Consider the following 17245-nt stretch of genomic DNA (forward strand, 5'->3'; position numbering starts at 1 on the left):
GACTATTTGTGCTTTGTGAAACTGATCCCCTTTGTTCCAGGTGCTATGCACCCTGTTTTCTTCCATTGCTCATCATTTTGTGTATTCACCATCCAGAGGTGTGGAAGTAGCATGACATTTCTTTGGGCCAAACTAAATGGAACATTATTCATGTGGTCTGGCCAGGTGTGCAGGGGAGGGGGGAAATGAAATAGCCAGTGTAGAGTCAGGGAAGGAAAGGCTTTAAGCTTTTGCCCCCGCTGTGATCCTGATTGGAACTGGAACTCCCACCCCCTGAGCTTGCTGTTTGTGATGGTAGGAAAGCTACCAATGTGAAGGGCAAGAGTTTGTGTGGGGGTCCAGTCCCATTTGGGATCACAGTGGGGTCAAAGCCTTAAGCCCCCTCCTCTATACCAGGGCCCTGATCCAGCTCAGCCCCTGATGTCAGCTATTTAGTTTTAAAAACCTTGCACGCCTGGCCAAACCACATGAATAATGAGACATGTAGTTTGGCCTAGGTGTGTGAGTTGGTCCCTTGCTGAAGATAACATTGCTGAGATTGGATCAGGATCAGTCTAGTAGCCAATCTGCAAACCTGCCAAAACAGTGTGTGTGTGTATGAGAGAGAGAGAGAGAGAGAGAGAGAGAGAGAGAGAGATGGTGTTCGGGGCAGTGAATTGGGTACTGTCAGGTTTGGATTGGAGCCCAGAGAGCCCCAAAGCAGTTCTAATTCTGAGGAAGAGATAGAAACTGTGGGAGAGGAATCTGCGCGCTGTTCAGAGGCACAGCCGGAGGGAGAACCCCTCCCTGCTCACATTCTTGAGAGTGAAAGTGACTCTGGCAGGAAGAGGGAGGGACAACTGGAGCTTCTGGATGCACGGCACCAGTGCAGGGACAAGCGGGAGATGGCGGGTGCCGAGAGGAGGTGCTCAGCCTGCTTGGCACGATGGCAACAGCTGCGCCCCGATGCCCCACAGAGGGGAAAGGGGTGGACTCTCTCCTCCTAGCTCTTAAGTTCAGAGGTTTCCCGCCCTTCCCCTCCAAACAGAGACCAACTGATTCCCTAAGTCTAGAACCCCTTGGTAGGCAGCTGTCTTAAGTTTCTCTCTTAGGCTCAGGCTATTAGCATCTGTAAGCATCGTTAGGATGAATGGAAATAAAGCCTTGGAAAAGATCCCTATTGTCTGCATGTTGATTCTGGCTATCTGAGGATTTCAGAAGGCAGCAAGGGCACTCCTGACAGGTACAAGAGTGGTCTTGGTCCTGGGATGCTGAATAGAATGTTGACTGACCTGGATCCTACATCTTTCCATGCACCCCTTTACATTTACTTGTTCTGCTGGCTTCATGGTGCAAACATCTCCCATTACTGATGCTGAAGCACAGTTTATGATTAGCTCCATGGCTGCAATGTTGCATTATGACATGGCAAGGAAGCTTCAGCTGGAGCCACAAATTACAGCTGACATACGATGGTTGCTTCGTCTCCACCTCTCCTCTCTACCCACCGCCATAACATTTAGGCTGCAATCCTATGCATCTGGGAGTAAAACCCATTGTACCGACCGGGTCTTACCACTGAGCAAACATGCATAAAATTGCCCTGTTCGTCATGGGAAATGCATGACATGATATCGTCGCACTGTGCATTTCCCTCCCCTGCAAATGCAATAGAGTGGTCAAGGGGGAACCCGCAGTGCAATGATGTCATGTCACGGTACATGCTAGGAAACGCTGGGGCACTGCTTTCAGTGTAGTGTGATTCTACCCTCTACAAAGAGCTGCTTGAGAGTGGAACTGCACACATGGCTGAAGCTGAAAGTGTTTTCCCTTGTCCACTCTGTTAAGTTAGTCCCTTTGAGTTCAATGGGACTTACTAGAGAGTGTATTCAGGATCACAGTCTTAATGCTATTGTCATTATGAATGTTTTGACTGTGGGTTCCAAGGATGGCGTTTGTTTGTTTTTTAAATAAATTATACCATTTAATAATCGATGTGATGATTGTGATGCCTCACCTCGTGGAAATGGGAGGTTTAATGCTGCCATCACTTGAGGTGTTTCTGTTCTGTTACTCTGTACCCTCAAGAATTCCAGGGCAACTATGTTGCTGCCATATAAACTGCCAGCTCCAGTTCATCTGGGTATTGACTACCTCGAAGCTACACTGGATAAATAAAAATGTTTTTATTTTCTTATTGAGTACCAGTATCAGTTCATGTTCTTCCAAAGCCAAATAAAATAATAAAACCTGCACACACAAAGATATCTAATTCTTTTCTCCCTCAGCCTTCCAGTCCACTCCCCAAACTGCTCTTGAAACCCCAGACCAATCTCAGCCCAGGGATGAAGCTCAATTGCCAGAACGTCCCACCGTTAGTACAGTGGCAAATATAATCTGAACTTTAATTTTTTTTTTAATTTTGCCACAATGATTAGTCCCGAGAGCTCATTTTAAAGAAATAAATAAATGGATTTAGGACTTGATTAATTGACACCACCATGGTATGTTTTGCTAGATGGCAGTATAAATATAAACAGGCCAGTTGCAAATGGTATTTAACCAATGATATTTCAAATATCAAATACAAATTATATATGTCAATGTAGTGTTTAATAAGGTTATTTCATCGGTATCACAGATAATTCTACAAGCCATTGTTCAAGCAGCAAAAGGTGTTGCTGTGGATGATATCAGTATAACAAGGGAATGCAAGATTAGCTATACACTGCTTTCAAGTTCCTACAAAGAAGGTAAGGGCAAAGCAGTGTTTTAAAATGAGTTTGTTGAGCTGATCTATTTTTCTTCCTTTGCTTCTCTATCCTCCAGGGTCTTATGAAAAAGTTTTTCCTATCGTCTGCTACCTGATCCTTTTAATGGAGATACCAAGGACTGAGCTTGGAATGTCCTGCTTGCAAAGTATATGCTTTGCCACTGAGCCAAGAATGCCCAGTGACCAGTGGAGGCTGGTGGCTCTGAAGTCAGTGGGGAGTGCATTCGCTCTGGGTTTTAGTCAGAGCCAGTCAGAACTCTAAAGGAGCTATCCAAGGCACAAAGCAGTCAGAGCTCTAATGGAGCTTCACACTTTGGATAGCTCCTTTAGAGTTCTCACTGGTCCTGACTGAAACCCAGAGCAGATGCACCACCCTACTGATATCGGAGCCACCAGCCTCCACTGCTAATGACCGTTTTCTCTCTCAGAATCTGAAAGATGCTGCTCTGTATATTATGTTTGCTTGTATACTGAGATTTGAAAACAACATTATTTTTTTGAAGGAGAAGCCAAGATAACCCGCCCTGAGTCTTCATCTCTTCATTGTCCACCTGGATTGTTGCCATGTCAGGATGGAGACTGTGTTATATCTGACAAATTTTGTGATTTCACACCCGATTGCCCAGATGGCTGTGACAAAGCCTTGTGCTGTAAGTGAAAACACATTGATTTGTAATTCATGCTTAATGCTTAAGGATCTTTTAAATGTTCATGTCAATAGTCTCATGGCTTGGTTTCCATTATTTCATTAGGAGCACCAGTTAATTAAGACAAACCGCTAGAAGGTGAAACACTTTCACTCAGAGTCTCTATTGACATTTTTGCGTAGTATTGCAGCAGCTACTTCTCAGATTAAAACTAAAATTGAGAATGATTTGTCAGAGTAACAGAGCCATAGTTAGAAAATGATATTTAGAACTGAACTTTTCAAAATAAGGGATTCAGTGTTATTTTCTTAAAACTATGGGTTGATCCAGATTTTTGTGGGCAGAGTTCTGATCATGGAACAGGGCACTCCCTGGTCTTGGCTGTCCCTTCCCTAGGTATCTGTTCCAGAAGGTTGGGACACACTCTAGAATAGTGTGGGAGGGAGTTGCAGGAATAAGGGGGAATTGGTGAAAATTAATTTCACCAATTCCCCTGTCTCTATTCACAGAAACTTCCACTGGATCCAGTCCCCTTCCATGAACAAATACACCCTTTTCATCTTCCAGTTGCATCTGGTCCAACTGGGTACATCAGTTTTCCTCAGCTTCATGACCTCCAGATGTTTTGGACCACAACTCCCATCAGGCCAATAGTCAAGAATGATGGGAATTACAGTCTGAAGCATCTGGAGGGCACTAAGTTGTGGTGGTGGGAGGGACTGGTTAAACTGACTGATATTCTGTTAGGTAAATAGATTTGCTGTTAGGTAAAATGATGCGAACTAAAATAAAATCTCTGTCTGTATTTCAGCTGCTAAATGTGACTTTGAAAGGGACAGCTGTGGCTGGCTGGAAATGGCCAGTGCTGATGGGTTTGATTGGGTAAGGAGTTCCAGAAGCAGTCTACCCCCTGCTTTCCAGAAACAGGCTCCACCATGTGATCACACCCATAACCAATCTGTAGGTAAGAGCTCCAACAGAGCTAGCTCCAGGTTTCAGTGGGGCCCTCAGCAAAATGCACTTAGTTGGTGGCCTTCTCCTACATCAGAGGACCCACCATTGGGCTTATCTGGCGGCAGCGTTGAGCAGCAAGGGCTGTGCTCCAGTGAGCGACAGATGGCTGGTTCTGGGAGCCGTCATCCATTCGATTTCCCACCAATTCCCTGAGATGACTCTACACTGAGAGTCATGTGGAGAATTAAAACTGTGGTAGCTTCCAGATACATACATCTGGCATTGATCAGAATGCCAGAAAAAAATGTTATTTAAAGGAGAGTCCAGGGCATATGCCTGTGGAGGGCTGTGCTGAGGTTCTGGATTCCTGGTAGCTGCCTGAAGCTGCCACCTCGTGATACCAGACTGGATCTCAATGAATATACAAGAAATCCAAGCCTAGGAATGATTTTCTGTTAGTGCACTTTTAAAGGGTGGGAAGTACAGACATCATAGAATAGTAGGGTTGGAAGGGGCCTACAAGGCCATCGAGTCCAACCCCCAAATGTATATTTTTACATGTATATTTTTACCTGCATAGGTACTTGGGGAAAATACCTTTATCCCTTTCCCCCCTCTTAACAGGTCACTTTATGTTCATTCTGAGAAACAGCAGCAGTATTTCACAGATCGCACAACTACGAAGCCCAAAATTCAGTCAGGCTGGATCAGCTTGCACAATGACCTTCTGGTATGAATGAAGTTTGATTTTTATGTTTACAGGAATACATCACTGCCTCTGGATTGAAAGCAAGGACAGAGTTTGCCATTTGTGATAGGATATGCTTTGTTCTTCAACATATTCCAGTTTTTGCATTCTCTTTGGAAGTAGAGCTGGGATAAATTCACACACCCCTGCCCCCAAAGCTAAAGCCTTTGGACGTATTTACAGCTGTCATGTCTGACTATTTATTAAATTGTGACACTGATTGTGACCCATTTATGCCAGCGTAGCTGCTTCCAGTATTGTATAACTGATGTCTTGCAAAGCGGCTCAAGCATGATTATTAATTTCATCCTATCCTAAACATTTAATTTGTGGGTGAAGTAAATATTCGACACAAGTGAATTAAGGGCATTCCATTAATACTTTGTGTTTGGGTGTCCTCTGCTGGGATTTGGTATTTTTCTTTGTTCTATTCTGATGTGGACAGCAGAATCACTCTCATTTTATAGATTATAGAGAGCTTCAGCTATTGGGCGGTAGAGAAATAAAATAAATTAAAAAATAAAAATTAGAATTTTACTGTGGGCTTTTGTCAGGAATCACTCCGCAATACCTCCCAACTAGTTTGCATTACACATACAGGACTAATTTGTCTGTTTTAGACTTACTAGCCCCAGCCTCCTAGCACCCCTTGTAAAAGGAAGCAGGAAGTGGAAGTGGGAAGAGGACCATAGTAAGCAGTGAATCAGCAGTTCATGTTTGCAGTTCCTTGGCTGTACTTTTCTAGGTTCTAAATCCAGGAATATGTATATTTTGTTTCTTGGGTACTTATCCTCTTTGCTCTTCTTTTCCTATTCGCTATTGTTATGTATAGTTCTCTTGTTGCTGTCCTGATTCTGCTCAAACTTGCATAGAATTTAGCCATTTCTGTCTCAGTGAGCCCTTGGCTATTTTAATTCCTTCCAAAGAAATCAAAGTTATCTTAAACGCAAAAAGTGTTTAAATAGTTAAAAACAATAACCCTGAGGCCTGTTTAAGAGTAGATAAGCCAATGCCCCTGGTCTCATGCACTTTAAATAGCTCAGTGGGTTGGACTTATTTAAGCTATAATTCTATTTAGTACAACTGCATTATACAGGCACAGCATTTGATTTATGTATGTAAGTGTATTTATATACTGTTGCAGCACTGGGAGGGTCCAACAACAGGCAAACTAATGTTGTAAGGCAAAGTTGTCAATCCACTCTCCTCCTCCCATGATTAAATAGTGCAGTCCAGGTACAAGTTGGCACCTCAAGTAAAGCATAGGTGTGATAGAAAAATGGTGCTTGTGAGCAAATAATGTAGGGCCAAACTAGATATGATGCTAAATGCGTCACTTGCAATCTCATCAGTTAAATAATAATAATAGCAGGTGCTTGGGGGGGTGTCTGTGTGTGCGATTTTAATCAGTACTGCTGTGCATGGGGAGGGGAGGTTTAACTCTTTCCTCCACTGCTGATGCTCCGATAAAAATTGCCCAGCTGAACCTGCTATTGGCCCAAGTTGGATGCCTCCTTTGGTGCCAGTTGAGGCTTCCTTCCCAGGGCTAACGGCAGGTTGGGGGTGGGGCCTGTTTTTTGGTGGGACTGTGGCAGGGGAGGTAAGCGTTAAACTTCCCCTTTCCACATGCTGTTTTTAACTGATGTGATTACAAGCATTGTGTTTAAGACCATGTCTAGTTTGGCCCTGAGTTATGTAGTTGAATTAAGCCGGCTGCTGGAGAGGAAGGCTGTAAATATGTAATTTGACAAGACAGTCTGACCTAGAGGAAAAGTTCTTGTTGGCTTGAATCATATATTGGTGAGGACTGAGGAAAGCCCATCTATCACAACTCCAACACTTTGTCTGTAAGGATGTAATACCCCCAGATGAATCAGAGGAAAAGTAGGAAATGGATATGGACATGTGAACACACACACACACACACACACACTGCAATTGTGTGTTCAGGTGTTACAATCTTGTTCACTGATACATCATCCTAAGTTTGATTTTTAGCAAGAGGTACACAATCACAACATTAGGGCCCATAGCTCCGTGTGACCCCTGAAACTTATGCTTTGCAATGCAATATACCAAATGCTAAAGGGTCAAATCTGAGTCTTATTCAATGAAATTGGGTAGCAGGGCTTGGAAAGAGCCCTTTCTGAAACCTGGAAGATCTGCTGCTACTTACAATACACAGTATTGGTCTCAATAGACCAATTATCTTACTCATATGAGGCAGCTTCATATGATCAATGCACTTTAATTCTGATATGTCGGCCCCTGACTTTTATACTCCCCAGGTATTACAGCTATGGCCAGTCAGTCGGAGCAGCAGAAATGCGATTGCTTGTTGATGGACTAAAAGATCCTACAGTCCTCTGGAGGATATATTACAATCAAGGAGATCAGTGGTTAAAGGTTTTAATTCAGCTTGGCCGCCTCACACAGCCTTTTCAATTATCGCTAGATAAAGTCAGTCTTGGATTTTATGACGGTGTTTCAGCCATTGATGATATAACATTTGAGAACTGTGCATTGCCACCTCCGACATTAAAATGTGAAGGCCCCAATCATTTCTGGTGCCGAGACTCAAAGGCTTGCATTGACAGGTTGTTATTGTGTGATCTTGTTGATGACTGTGGAGATGGATCTGATGAGGACAACTGTGGTAAGACCTTCAAACATTTCCCCTTAAATTGTAACGGTCAGTTTCAAGCACTGTCTCAGAGCTTCTCTATATTAAGCAAAAAACCTGCATCCTTACCGGGGCTTTCTGCTTTCGGTTTCCTTGCGAGATTAGGATGGGCTCCTTTACACGGTGGACACTTGATTTGACCTGAGGAAAGCCCTTCCTTGGCAAGTTGTATATGTTTCTATGTGTTTCAATTTACAGCCACTAGATGGCACTGTTAATATAATGCATATAGCACCACGCCAGCATTTCACAGAGCAGATAGGTTGGACTAATGTCCCTTTTTGCATTATATCCGATCTTTCTGAAAGTGGAATAAATGGGGAAGAGTGCAGGAGATATCGCAGAGGTTGACAACGTCACGTAAAGGAGCCGCTCACTACCGTGAATGACCAATCACGAGCATGCAATAAATCGCTCGTGTAGAGAAGCTCACTGTTCCTCGGACTGTGATCAAGTTACATTCGCTTCAGCAGACCTAACCCAAAGTGAGTATGTAGGAAAGGTTGCACCACTAACAAACTGAGGTCTGTGGAAATCGTTTTTACATAAAAATAAAAAGTCTTGTGGCACCTAGACTAACATAGGCATTGTTTTTACATAGACTCTTGTTTAAGGTGCAATCCTTCCCCTAATTACTCACTTTTTGTTATGTCTCAATTGCTGAATTCCTACAAATCTTTAAAGCAGGCAAACATGTAGACTGCCAGAGATTGTTGGACTCCAACTTCCATCAACCCAACCCAGCACAGCCAGTGGTCAGGGATGATGGGAATTGTAGTTCAACAACATCTGGAGGGCCACACATTCCTCACCCTTGATTTAAAGGGTGCCTCATGCAGATGAACTTAGCACAGAGCTGAGAATATACATGAAATCAGTTGAATTTTCTTCATTAGGATTATAAGAATTTAGCATGTTCCATTGACAGTAATCTGTTTAGATTTAGGGCACAATCCTATGTGGAGAGGTAGCCACCTCCAAACTTGGAGGTGACTGCCAATCCAATGCACGGTGGGTGGCGCATGGAGGGGATCTTCTCTGCGCTCCGACTACCCTGCACTCGTGACTAGACAGTCAATTTCGGCTGTCTAGCCACAGAACCTTGGAGTGTGGGTGGGGGGAAGGTTGGATGACACATTGGAAGCATCGTACTGGCACTTCCACACTCTCTGCCCCTCCCCACCCCCGGGAATGCCTCTTATGAGCACAGAGCACGGGCAATGGGGGAGGCAGGGGAGGGGGCGGGGAGGCGGTTCCTGGAAACCGACCAATCCTATAGCCACCTAGACACTGTCTAGCAGCCATAGGATTGCATCCTAAACGTAAGTTGGCCATCACCCATGGATTTTTTTAAATGCCCTAGGTGTCAGGAATGCCCCTGTTGCCTACTGAATCCTCCAATAGCCAGAATCAACACTCAGACAAAAGGGCAGCTTTCCAAGGCTTTAATTCCATTCACTCTAATGAAGCATACAGACGCTAATTGCTTGAGACTCAGAGGAACTACAAAGGAACAGCCATCTAGGGGTTTCTAAGGGTTAGGACATCAGTTGATCTCTGTTTAGGAAAAACGCAGCAACTCTCTGAACTTAAGGGGTGGGAGGGGAAGATCTCCCCCTCTCCCATAAGGCTTCTGGATGCAGCTGTAGAGCCAATTGGGGTGAGCGCCTAAGCTAGGGAAGTCAGAGAATTCCGCGATGGATCTCGGTGAGGCCGAATGCCAGTGCATTCCCAAAGTCCATCGCGGAACGAAGCCCCCGCTCCCCCAACCCACGAAAGGTACGCAGGACAAAGTCCCCACCCCTCCCACGAAAGGCACACGAAATGGAGCACTTATCTGCTCTCGTCCACGCTGTTATGCGAATGGCGGCCGCCCTGCGGCCGCCATTCACTTCCTCCTCTTCATAGCCGTGATAGGCTACGTAAATACTTACGTAGCCTATCACGGCTAATGCAGGGATGCCATTTGCATCCCTGCGGAAGCCATGATGGGCTACATAAGTATTTACGTAGCCTATCACAACAGGGGGGGAAAAACCCAGCGAACGCAAATGGCGGCGGCTACCACCATTGTGTACGCTGGGGTTTTTCCCCTGCTGTGATAGGCTACATAAATATTTACGTAGCCTATCACAGCTCAATACAGGGACGCAAATGGCAGCGGCTACGACAGCCGCCATTTGCGTCCCTGCAGGGCTGCCCAGCAGCTGGATGTTTGGCTGTGGGCGGCCGGAGCCGGCTGGCAGCTCTGTGGCTTGGCCGCAGAGCGGAGCCGGCTGGGCAGGATTCCGGTGGGGAGGACTGGATTGCCTCCCCCCCCATCGAGGATTCCGGGGGAAGGGACGGAGCGCCTCCCCCCCCCACGGATTGCCCGGCGCGGAGCCAGGTAGGTGTTTCGTACATCCCTAGCCTAAGCTTGGCTCCTGCAATCTCTCACTTGTGCCTGTGCCAGCGCCTCACGTCTAAAAGCTCAAGTTGTCCCTCCCTTTCCATACCTGGGTCACTATCGCTCCCAGGGATGTGAGCAGGGGGGGCTCCCCCTCCAGCTGTGCCTCTGAAATCTGAGAGAGTTCCTCCCCCACAAATTGTATCTCCTCCTCAGAATCAGAGCTGCCTTGGGACTCTATGGGCTCAGATACAACCGTGACACTAGGTTAGATACAGAAAGATTAGATACAGAAAGCACTATAACTTACGTAGACTGACTGAAAGTGGCCTCACCAAATTTGTTGCTCCATTCACGGGGAGTGAATTTTGTGGGGGAATCTGCAAAAGGTTCAGGGGGTAGTGGCTAGGTATTGGCCAGTTGGTGATGGCAGTGGCAGTCCTTTTTTACAAACAAAGACCATTTTTACTGCCACAGGCAGGAGCGGAGCTCTTGTCAGCTTCCAGTAGTTGGTGACCACCACTTTCTCTTCTGCAGAATATAGAATTGTTCCAGGACATTCTGTCTGTGTGGGGTGGGGTGGGGTGGGGTGGGGTGGGGTGGGGTGGGGTGGGAATGTCAGCTGCCACAAAAAAGCGGTGGCCACTTCTGGTGTTTAAAACAAACTGTTACATTTACGTGGTTTCAGCACCTGAGTTGCAGTGCAATTTTGAGCTTGGACTCTGCAACTGGGAGCAAGACACGCATGATGACTTCAATTGGACCAGAAACCAAGGACCAACCTCCACTCCTAACACAGGACCAATGAAGGATCATACTTTGGGCACAGTCAGAGGGCACTATCTTTACATGGAGTCTTCAGAGCCACAGATGTTCCAAAACAGAGCAGCTTTGCTAAGCCCACTCTTTAATTCTGCCTTTGCAAATGTCAACAAAAGCTGCATTTTTCGCTTCCATTATCATATGTTTGGAAAGCACATTTACAGGCTGGCAGTTTCCCAGAGAACGGTGAGCAATACAAGGGGACATCTGCTGTGGCACACATTTGGCAATCAAGGCAACAGATGGATAAGGAAAGTGCTGTACATGACGAGTTCAGAGCCATTTCAGGTACAGTCCTTTCAATCTTTGATTTGCTTGCTTTGGAGTGAAATGAATGATTATATGAGGGTTTTTCCTTTTCCTTTCTTTTTTTGAGCTAATGGAAGTTTGACTGTTTGATCACATTTCCTTTGAAGTAGTCCTTTTTTATAGCTGTTCGGATGCACTCTTTGTTGATGTTTTTCACTCTAAAATATGTTATAATCATTTAGGAACAAGGAACACTCGTGCTAAATACTGCTTGAGGTTGCTTAAATTCTCTTAATGGCTGCATCCAGACATAGTCCTAAACTGTGGTTTAGCATTATGAGCACCAGCAACCATAAGCCTCAGACTCATGCGCGCCCATTCTGTTCATGTGTGAGGGGAGATTAGAACATTCTGATTCTGGTTTGTTTGCAGGCAAACTATGGTTTGCTCAGACCATAATTTCTGAGGTTCAGGCAAAAGAGCAAACTATATGTTTTGCTGCAAACCAGAATTGGAAGCTTCTAACTGTGGCATGGAGAAAAGGAGAAGGAGGAAGGGGAATGTTGTGTCTTAGCTAACCCAGCATGTCACAAAACTTCCATCTCTGTGGGTCAGCTCAAATATCGTAATCCTCATTAGGGGTTGGGGAATGGTTCTCTTCATGTGCAAATCTGCAGTCTGATAGACAAAATGATATGTTTATCAAAGCCCATGGACCTCTCCTAAATGATTACTGGATTACATAATTTCAGCTCTACTGCCCCCTCATGCTTTTAAATGTCTACATGAAACCACTGGGGGAAGTAATCAGGAGATTTGGAATGAAGTGCCATCAGTATGCTGATGATACTCAGGTCTACCTCTTTGTTTCCATCTACACATCCCAGGGAGGCTGTAGAATTCTTGAACCATTGACTGGAGGCTTTTGGGGGGTGGATGAGGATAAACAAGCTGAAACCTAATCCATAAAACACAGAGGTATGGTGGACTGGGAAGCCAACTACTCTGGATGGAGGTTTACAACTGGTCTTAAATGGGATTGCACTCCCTCTAAAAGACCAAGTGTGTCATTTGGGAGTACTCTGCACTAACTGGAGAAGCCCAGATGGCTGTGATCTCCAGGAGTCCATGCCAGCCGCAGCCCTATCTGGGGACCTTGCCTTGTGTATCCATGCTAGGGATGTGAGAACCCATCCTAGCTCGGGTTCTCCGGGAACCCCTGAGCTTTCTCCCTGCTCACTGGCCCTGCAAGCTGGCAGGAACCCGCTGAGCTCAAGCCCCAAATCGGACACTCGTGACATCCTTATTCATGGGGCTGCCTTTGAAGACAGCTCGGAAACTTCAGCTAGTGGAGAATGTGGCCACCTGAGTGTCGGTGGTTGTGAGGTGATTAAGTCATACAATGTCTATAGTGTGCCAGCTACGCTATTTACCAGTGTGTTTCTGAGCCCAATTTTAAAGTGCTGGTTTTGACCTTTAAAGCTTTAAATGGTTTGGAACCAAGTTACTTGAAGTACTGCCTTCACCCATATTGCCCTGCCTGCACTTTAAGATCAGCAAGAGAGGTCCTTCTCATTTTCCCACCTTTGAGGGCAGCTGAGTACACAAAAGAGGGCCTTTTCCACAGTGGTCCCACAGGTCTGGAATAAGTTGCCCTTGGGGGTCTGGCAGGCCCTATCATTGCAAGCTTTAAGGAAGGGCCTAAAACTTGCTACTTTACTCCGGCCTTTCTCTGATTAGGTTTTATTGGACTGGGTTGTAGGTGCGGTCATGTGTTGTAGGTTCTATTTTATGCTAGTGTTCATTGTGTTTTAGAATGTTTTCTGTTGTTGCTGTTTTTCTTGTTTTTATTACCATATTTTTTTGTTTTATCATTTTTGCAGCCAGCCCTATCATTAGACAGGGAGAGGTGCTACCTCAGACAGCAGATTTGGGGTGTCTCAAAAGTGACAATGAAAGGGTGGCAATTTATTATTATTGCATTTTTATTGCTAGTGATTTGGAGAAGCGCTTTTGAGATTTCTGCCTCATGTATGTGAAAATAACTTGTCTGGCTTTTGGTACAGTGACTTGAGTGGATGTGGGTTGCCATTTACTGCTCTGCCACAGGCAGCACAACATCTGGGGCCATTCCTTGTTCTCCCCACATCACTCTTGTAACATATAAATAGAAAAATGATGTGATTCCTTTTCATACAAATATTGCCCAACCAGTGCACCACTCTAATAACATATTAAGCCAGGCCACTATCATGGTCCTTTAGTTGATGTTGGCCATCCTGGGACCATGAATGTTAGCAGGACCAACCCAGTTATACTGGAATAGGTGTGGGCTGTAGTGACATCTTTTTTTTTTCACCTTTTGTGTGTAAACGATTAACTATGGAGATGACATCACCACAGTCCACAGCTATTCCGGTGTAATTTCTGTCTTCCTGATCAAAGTGACTGGGTTGGGCCTTCTCTCACACATCGCCCTAGGATGGAAGCATCTGTCACTCTCTGCAGTCTCTCTAAAAATATTTTTAATGGACCACCCAAGTGAAACTCCTAGGCAGTTGACGACATTTTTTGTGTCTTCTCTCGTAGCTAAAGGGTTGAAGAACTCAAAATAGTTTTCTTTCTGCTTGGCATTTTATGAGTAAAGTGCAATATGGAAAGTTTTTGCAAGAGTTCTCATTTTGGCTGACAACTACAGGAATAAACTGCTTGGGGCAGGGAAGCCTCCTGGTTGAATCACAGGGCCCACAATTGATTCCACTGTCAAAAGGTCCAATATAAATAGGATCAACATACTTGTTTCCTTCATAGCACAATGTTATGTTCTGGCAATTCTCTCTCTCACATACTCCAACCTTTTGTTCCAATTGAAGCCCAAACTTAAGAATAATGTTTTTCCCTCACTAGTCTACAAAATTATGAATGTGATTAGGGTGTGCTGTGAGGTAAAAAAGGGAGATGGTAGAAAGAGGTAGAAGTACCTAATTTATTTTACAGGCATATAAGAGGGTGCAAAACTGCTTCAAGTCCCATAACATTCATATGCTCATATCTCTTAATGAGCTATTAAAACACATTTGCCCTCACAGGGATTGCTTTTGATTTCGGTCGTGTTAAAAGTATAAGGTTTTCAAAACTCTTCCTATACTTGTGCTTTCTAAAGGTAAAGTATTTTTTTCTTTTCTTTTAAACTTTTTTTTTCAATTTGGCAGTTGTCACAGGGTCACAGTGCAAGTTCTCAAGACTGGATTTCACTCTGGAAATCTAAAATTTTTGCATCACCCAATTACTACATAAGCTCCTTCATCACCAGATGCCTTCAGTGCATACCTTTGCTAACTCGGTGTCCTCTGTAGATACATTATGCCCAGACTCAGAATTCCCAGAGTGACTGCTTGAGAGCTACGTAGTACTTATATGCATATTTGTCCAGACATAGGTCCAGTTGTGTTCAGTGAAGTTTACTCCCTAGTAGGTTTCTCAGGGTCTGTACAGGAAGGAGGCGTGAGCAACTGGTACAGCGTCTTCCTTTAGTACAGTGGAAGTATGGACCAACCTCTGTTGTCTTCAATTATCATTTTAGCACACACCCCACTGATCATCTCTAACAAGTAATATATAGATCCTAATGCATAAGGTTCTATAATGCATAATCCTTGTGCATTATGAGAGCCTATGTGATGTAGTAGACAGAGTGCCAAACTAGGGGCAGGGAGTCTCATGCAGCCATGAAGTTCAGTGGGTGACCTTAGGCCAGTCACCATCTTTCAGCCTAACCTACCTTGCAGGGGTGCTGATGGGACATAGTGGGAAGAAGCAGAGAGATCTGTTTGTATTGCCTTTGCTGGGATAAACAGGTAGAGTAGAAATGTAATTATTTATTTATTTGTTTATTTAATTTCTATACCGCCCAATAGCCGAAGCTCTCTGGGTGGTTCACAAAAATTAAAAACCAAACACACAATAAAACAATTTAAAATATATAGAATATTAAAACCACAATATAACAATACAACCACAATAAAATCTAGCAGCAGTGCAGGAGTTTAAAATACAGATTTAAAACAGCAAAGATAAAAATTTAGAAAGCTAAAATGCCTGGGAAAATAAAAAGGTCTTCACCTGGCGCCGAAAGGAATACAATGTAGGCGCCAGGCGAACCTCACTAGGGAGCTCATTCCAGAGCCGGGGTGCCACAGCAGAAAAAGCCCTCCTCCTAGGAGCCGCCCGCTTCACTTCCTTTGGCAGGGGCTCACGGAGAAGGGCCGCTGATGATGACCTTAAGGTACGGGCAGGCACATATGGGAGGAGTCAATCCTTCAGGTAACCTGGCCCCAAGCTGTTAAGGGCTTTGAATGTTAACACCAGCACTTTGAATCGGGCCTGGAAATGGACTGGTAGCCAGTGCAGCTGGAAAAGTACTGGCGTAATATGAGCTCGCAGGCCAGTCCCTGTTAACAATCTTGCTGCCCTATTTTGGACCAGCTGAAGTTTCCGGACCGTTTTCAAAGGCAGCCCCACATATAACGCATTGCAGTAATCCAGACGAGAAGTTATCAGAGCATGAATAACTGTAGCTAGGCTATCTCTGTCCAGATAAGGGCATAGTTGGTATACCAGCCTAAGCTGATAAAAAGTGCTCCATGCCACTGAGTTCACCTGTGCCTCAAGTGACAGTTCTGGATCCAAGAGCACCCCCAAACTACGAACCTGATCCTTTAGGGGGAGTGCAACCCCCTCCAGAACAGGTTCAATATCACCTAGCCAGGCAGACGAACCACCCACTAACAGTACCTTCGTCTTGTCTGGATTGAGTTTCAGTTTATTGGCCCTCATCCAGTCCATTACCGTGCCCAGGCACTGATTCAGAACAGCCACTGCCTCACCTGGTTTTGATGAGAAAGAGAGGTAGAGCTGGGTGTCATCTGCGTATTGATGGCACCTCAGTCCACACCTCCAGATAACCTCCCCCAGCAGTTTCATGTAGATGTTAAACAGCATGAGGGATAAAATAGAGCCCTGTGGAGCCCCATGGCACAATTGCCATGGCACAGAGCAATAATCCCCCAGCACCACCTTCTGGAATCGGCCATCCAAGTAGGAGCGGAACCACTGTAGTGCAGTGCCTCCAACTCCTAACCCAGACAACCTATCCAGAAGGATACCATGGTCGATGATATCGAAAGCTGCTGAGAGGTCCAGGAGAATCAACAGGGTCGCACTCCCCCTGTCCCTCTCCCGGCAGAGGTCATCCCACAGGGGGACCAAGGCAGTTTCCGTTCCAAAACCAGGCCTGAAGCCCGATTGAAATGGATCTAGATAATCCGTTTCATTCAACATGTATATATATATATATATATATATATATACATACATGTAATAAATAAAGACAAATAATGCTGTAATATATTTATAGTAATTTGGCATTTTCATATCACAGATGTTCAAAGCACTTCATATATGGTACTTTTAGAACAACTCTGTAAAGAAGGTTAGTATTAGGTTAGTATGAATAATTGTAATAAATAAAAAAAATAAAAAAAATATCGTTATCCCTTTATTGAAGATGGCTGCTTAAAACTGAGTGTGGCTTCACTAAAACCACCTCGTGAGTTCATGGCAGGAGTGAGATTTAGGCTGCAGGTCAGTCTCAGTTTAGCAGCTTCCTAAGTTGCTGCAAAGGAAACATGTATATTCTATTCTTAAAACTAACACTTAAAAGCAATTCATTTCACACATGAGTAGAATGTTTCCAATCACAGTGAGGTTCAGTGCTATTAGCTTTTTCAATACACAGCTTCCTGCTCTCTCTCTCTCTCTCTCTCTCTCTCTCTCTCTCTCTCTCTCTGAAAGCAGTCTTTATCATCTTCATGTTCACACGTTGTGGACAAATGCCTCATTATGGATTTGTGTGGTAGCAATTCCCATAATTGAGGGAGCATTTTTTTTCCATTTGATGCTGGAATTGTTGTCAGCTGTATCCACAATCTCCTGGTTGAGTCAT

The 17245-nt window shown here is 44.6% G+C and overlaps 1 protein-coding gene across 1 annotated transcript in view; it reads left to right on the forward strand.

The window, feature by feature from the left end:
- The window catches only part of MALRD1 (MAM and LDL receptor class A domain containing 1), a 439175-nt gene that overhangs the window by 94038 nt on the left and 327892 nt on the right, over positions 1–17245 (forward strand). Inside the window, exons 14-19 of the mRNA XM_084860474.1 lie at positions 2621–2732; positions 3256–3402; positions 4211–4363; positions 4978–5083; positions 7390–7757; positions 10859–11280. Coding sequence (XP_084716600.1) covers positions 2621–2732; positions 3256–3402; positions 4211–4363; positions 4978–5083; positions 7390–7757; positions 10859–11280 — 1308 coding nt within the window. The remainder of the gene's footprint in view (positions 1–2620; positions 2733–3255; positions 3403–4210; positions 4364–4977; positions 5084–7389; positions 7758–10858; positions 11281–17245) is intronic.

Source organism: Heloderma suspectum, chromosome 5 (assembly GCF_057233095.1).
Source record: "Heloderma suspectum isolate Gila_16-S chromosome 5, 16-S_ref, whole genome shotgun sequence".
Taxonomy (NCBI): Eukaryota; Metazoa; Chordata; class Lepidosauria; order Squamata; family Helodermatidae; genus Heloderma; species Heloderma suspectum.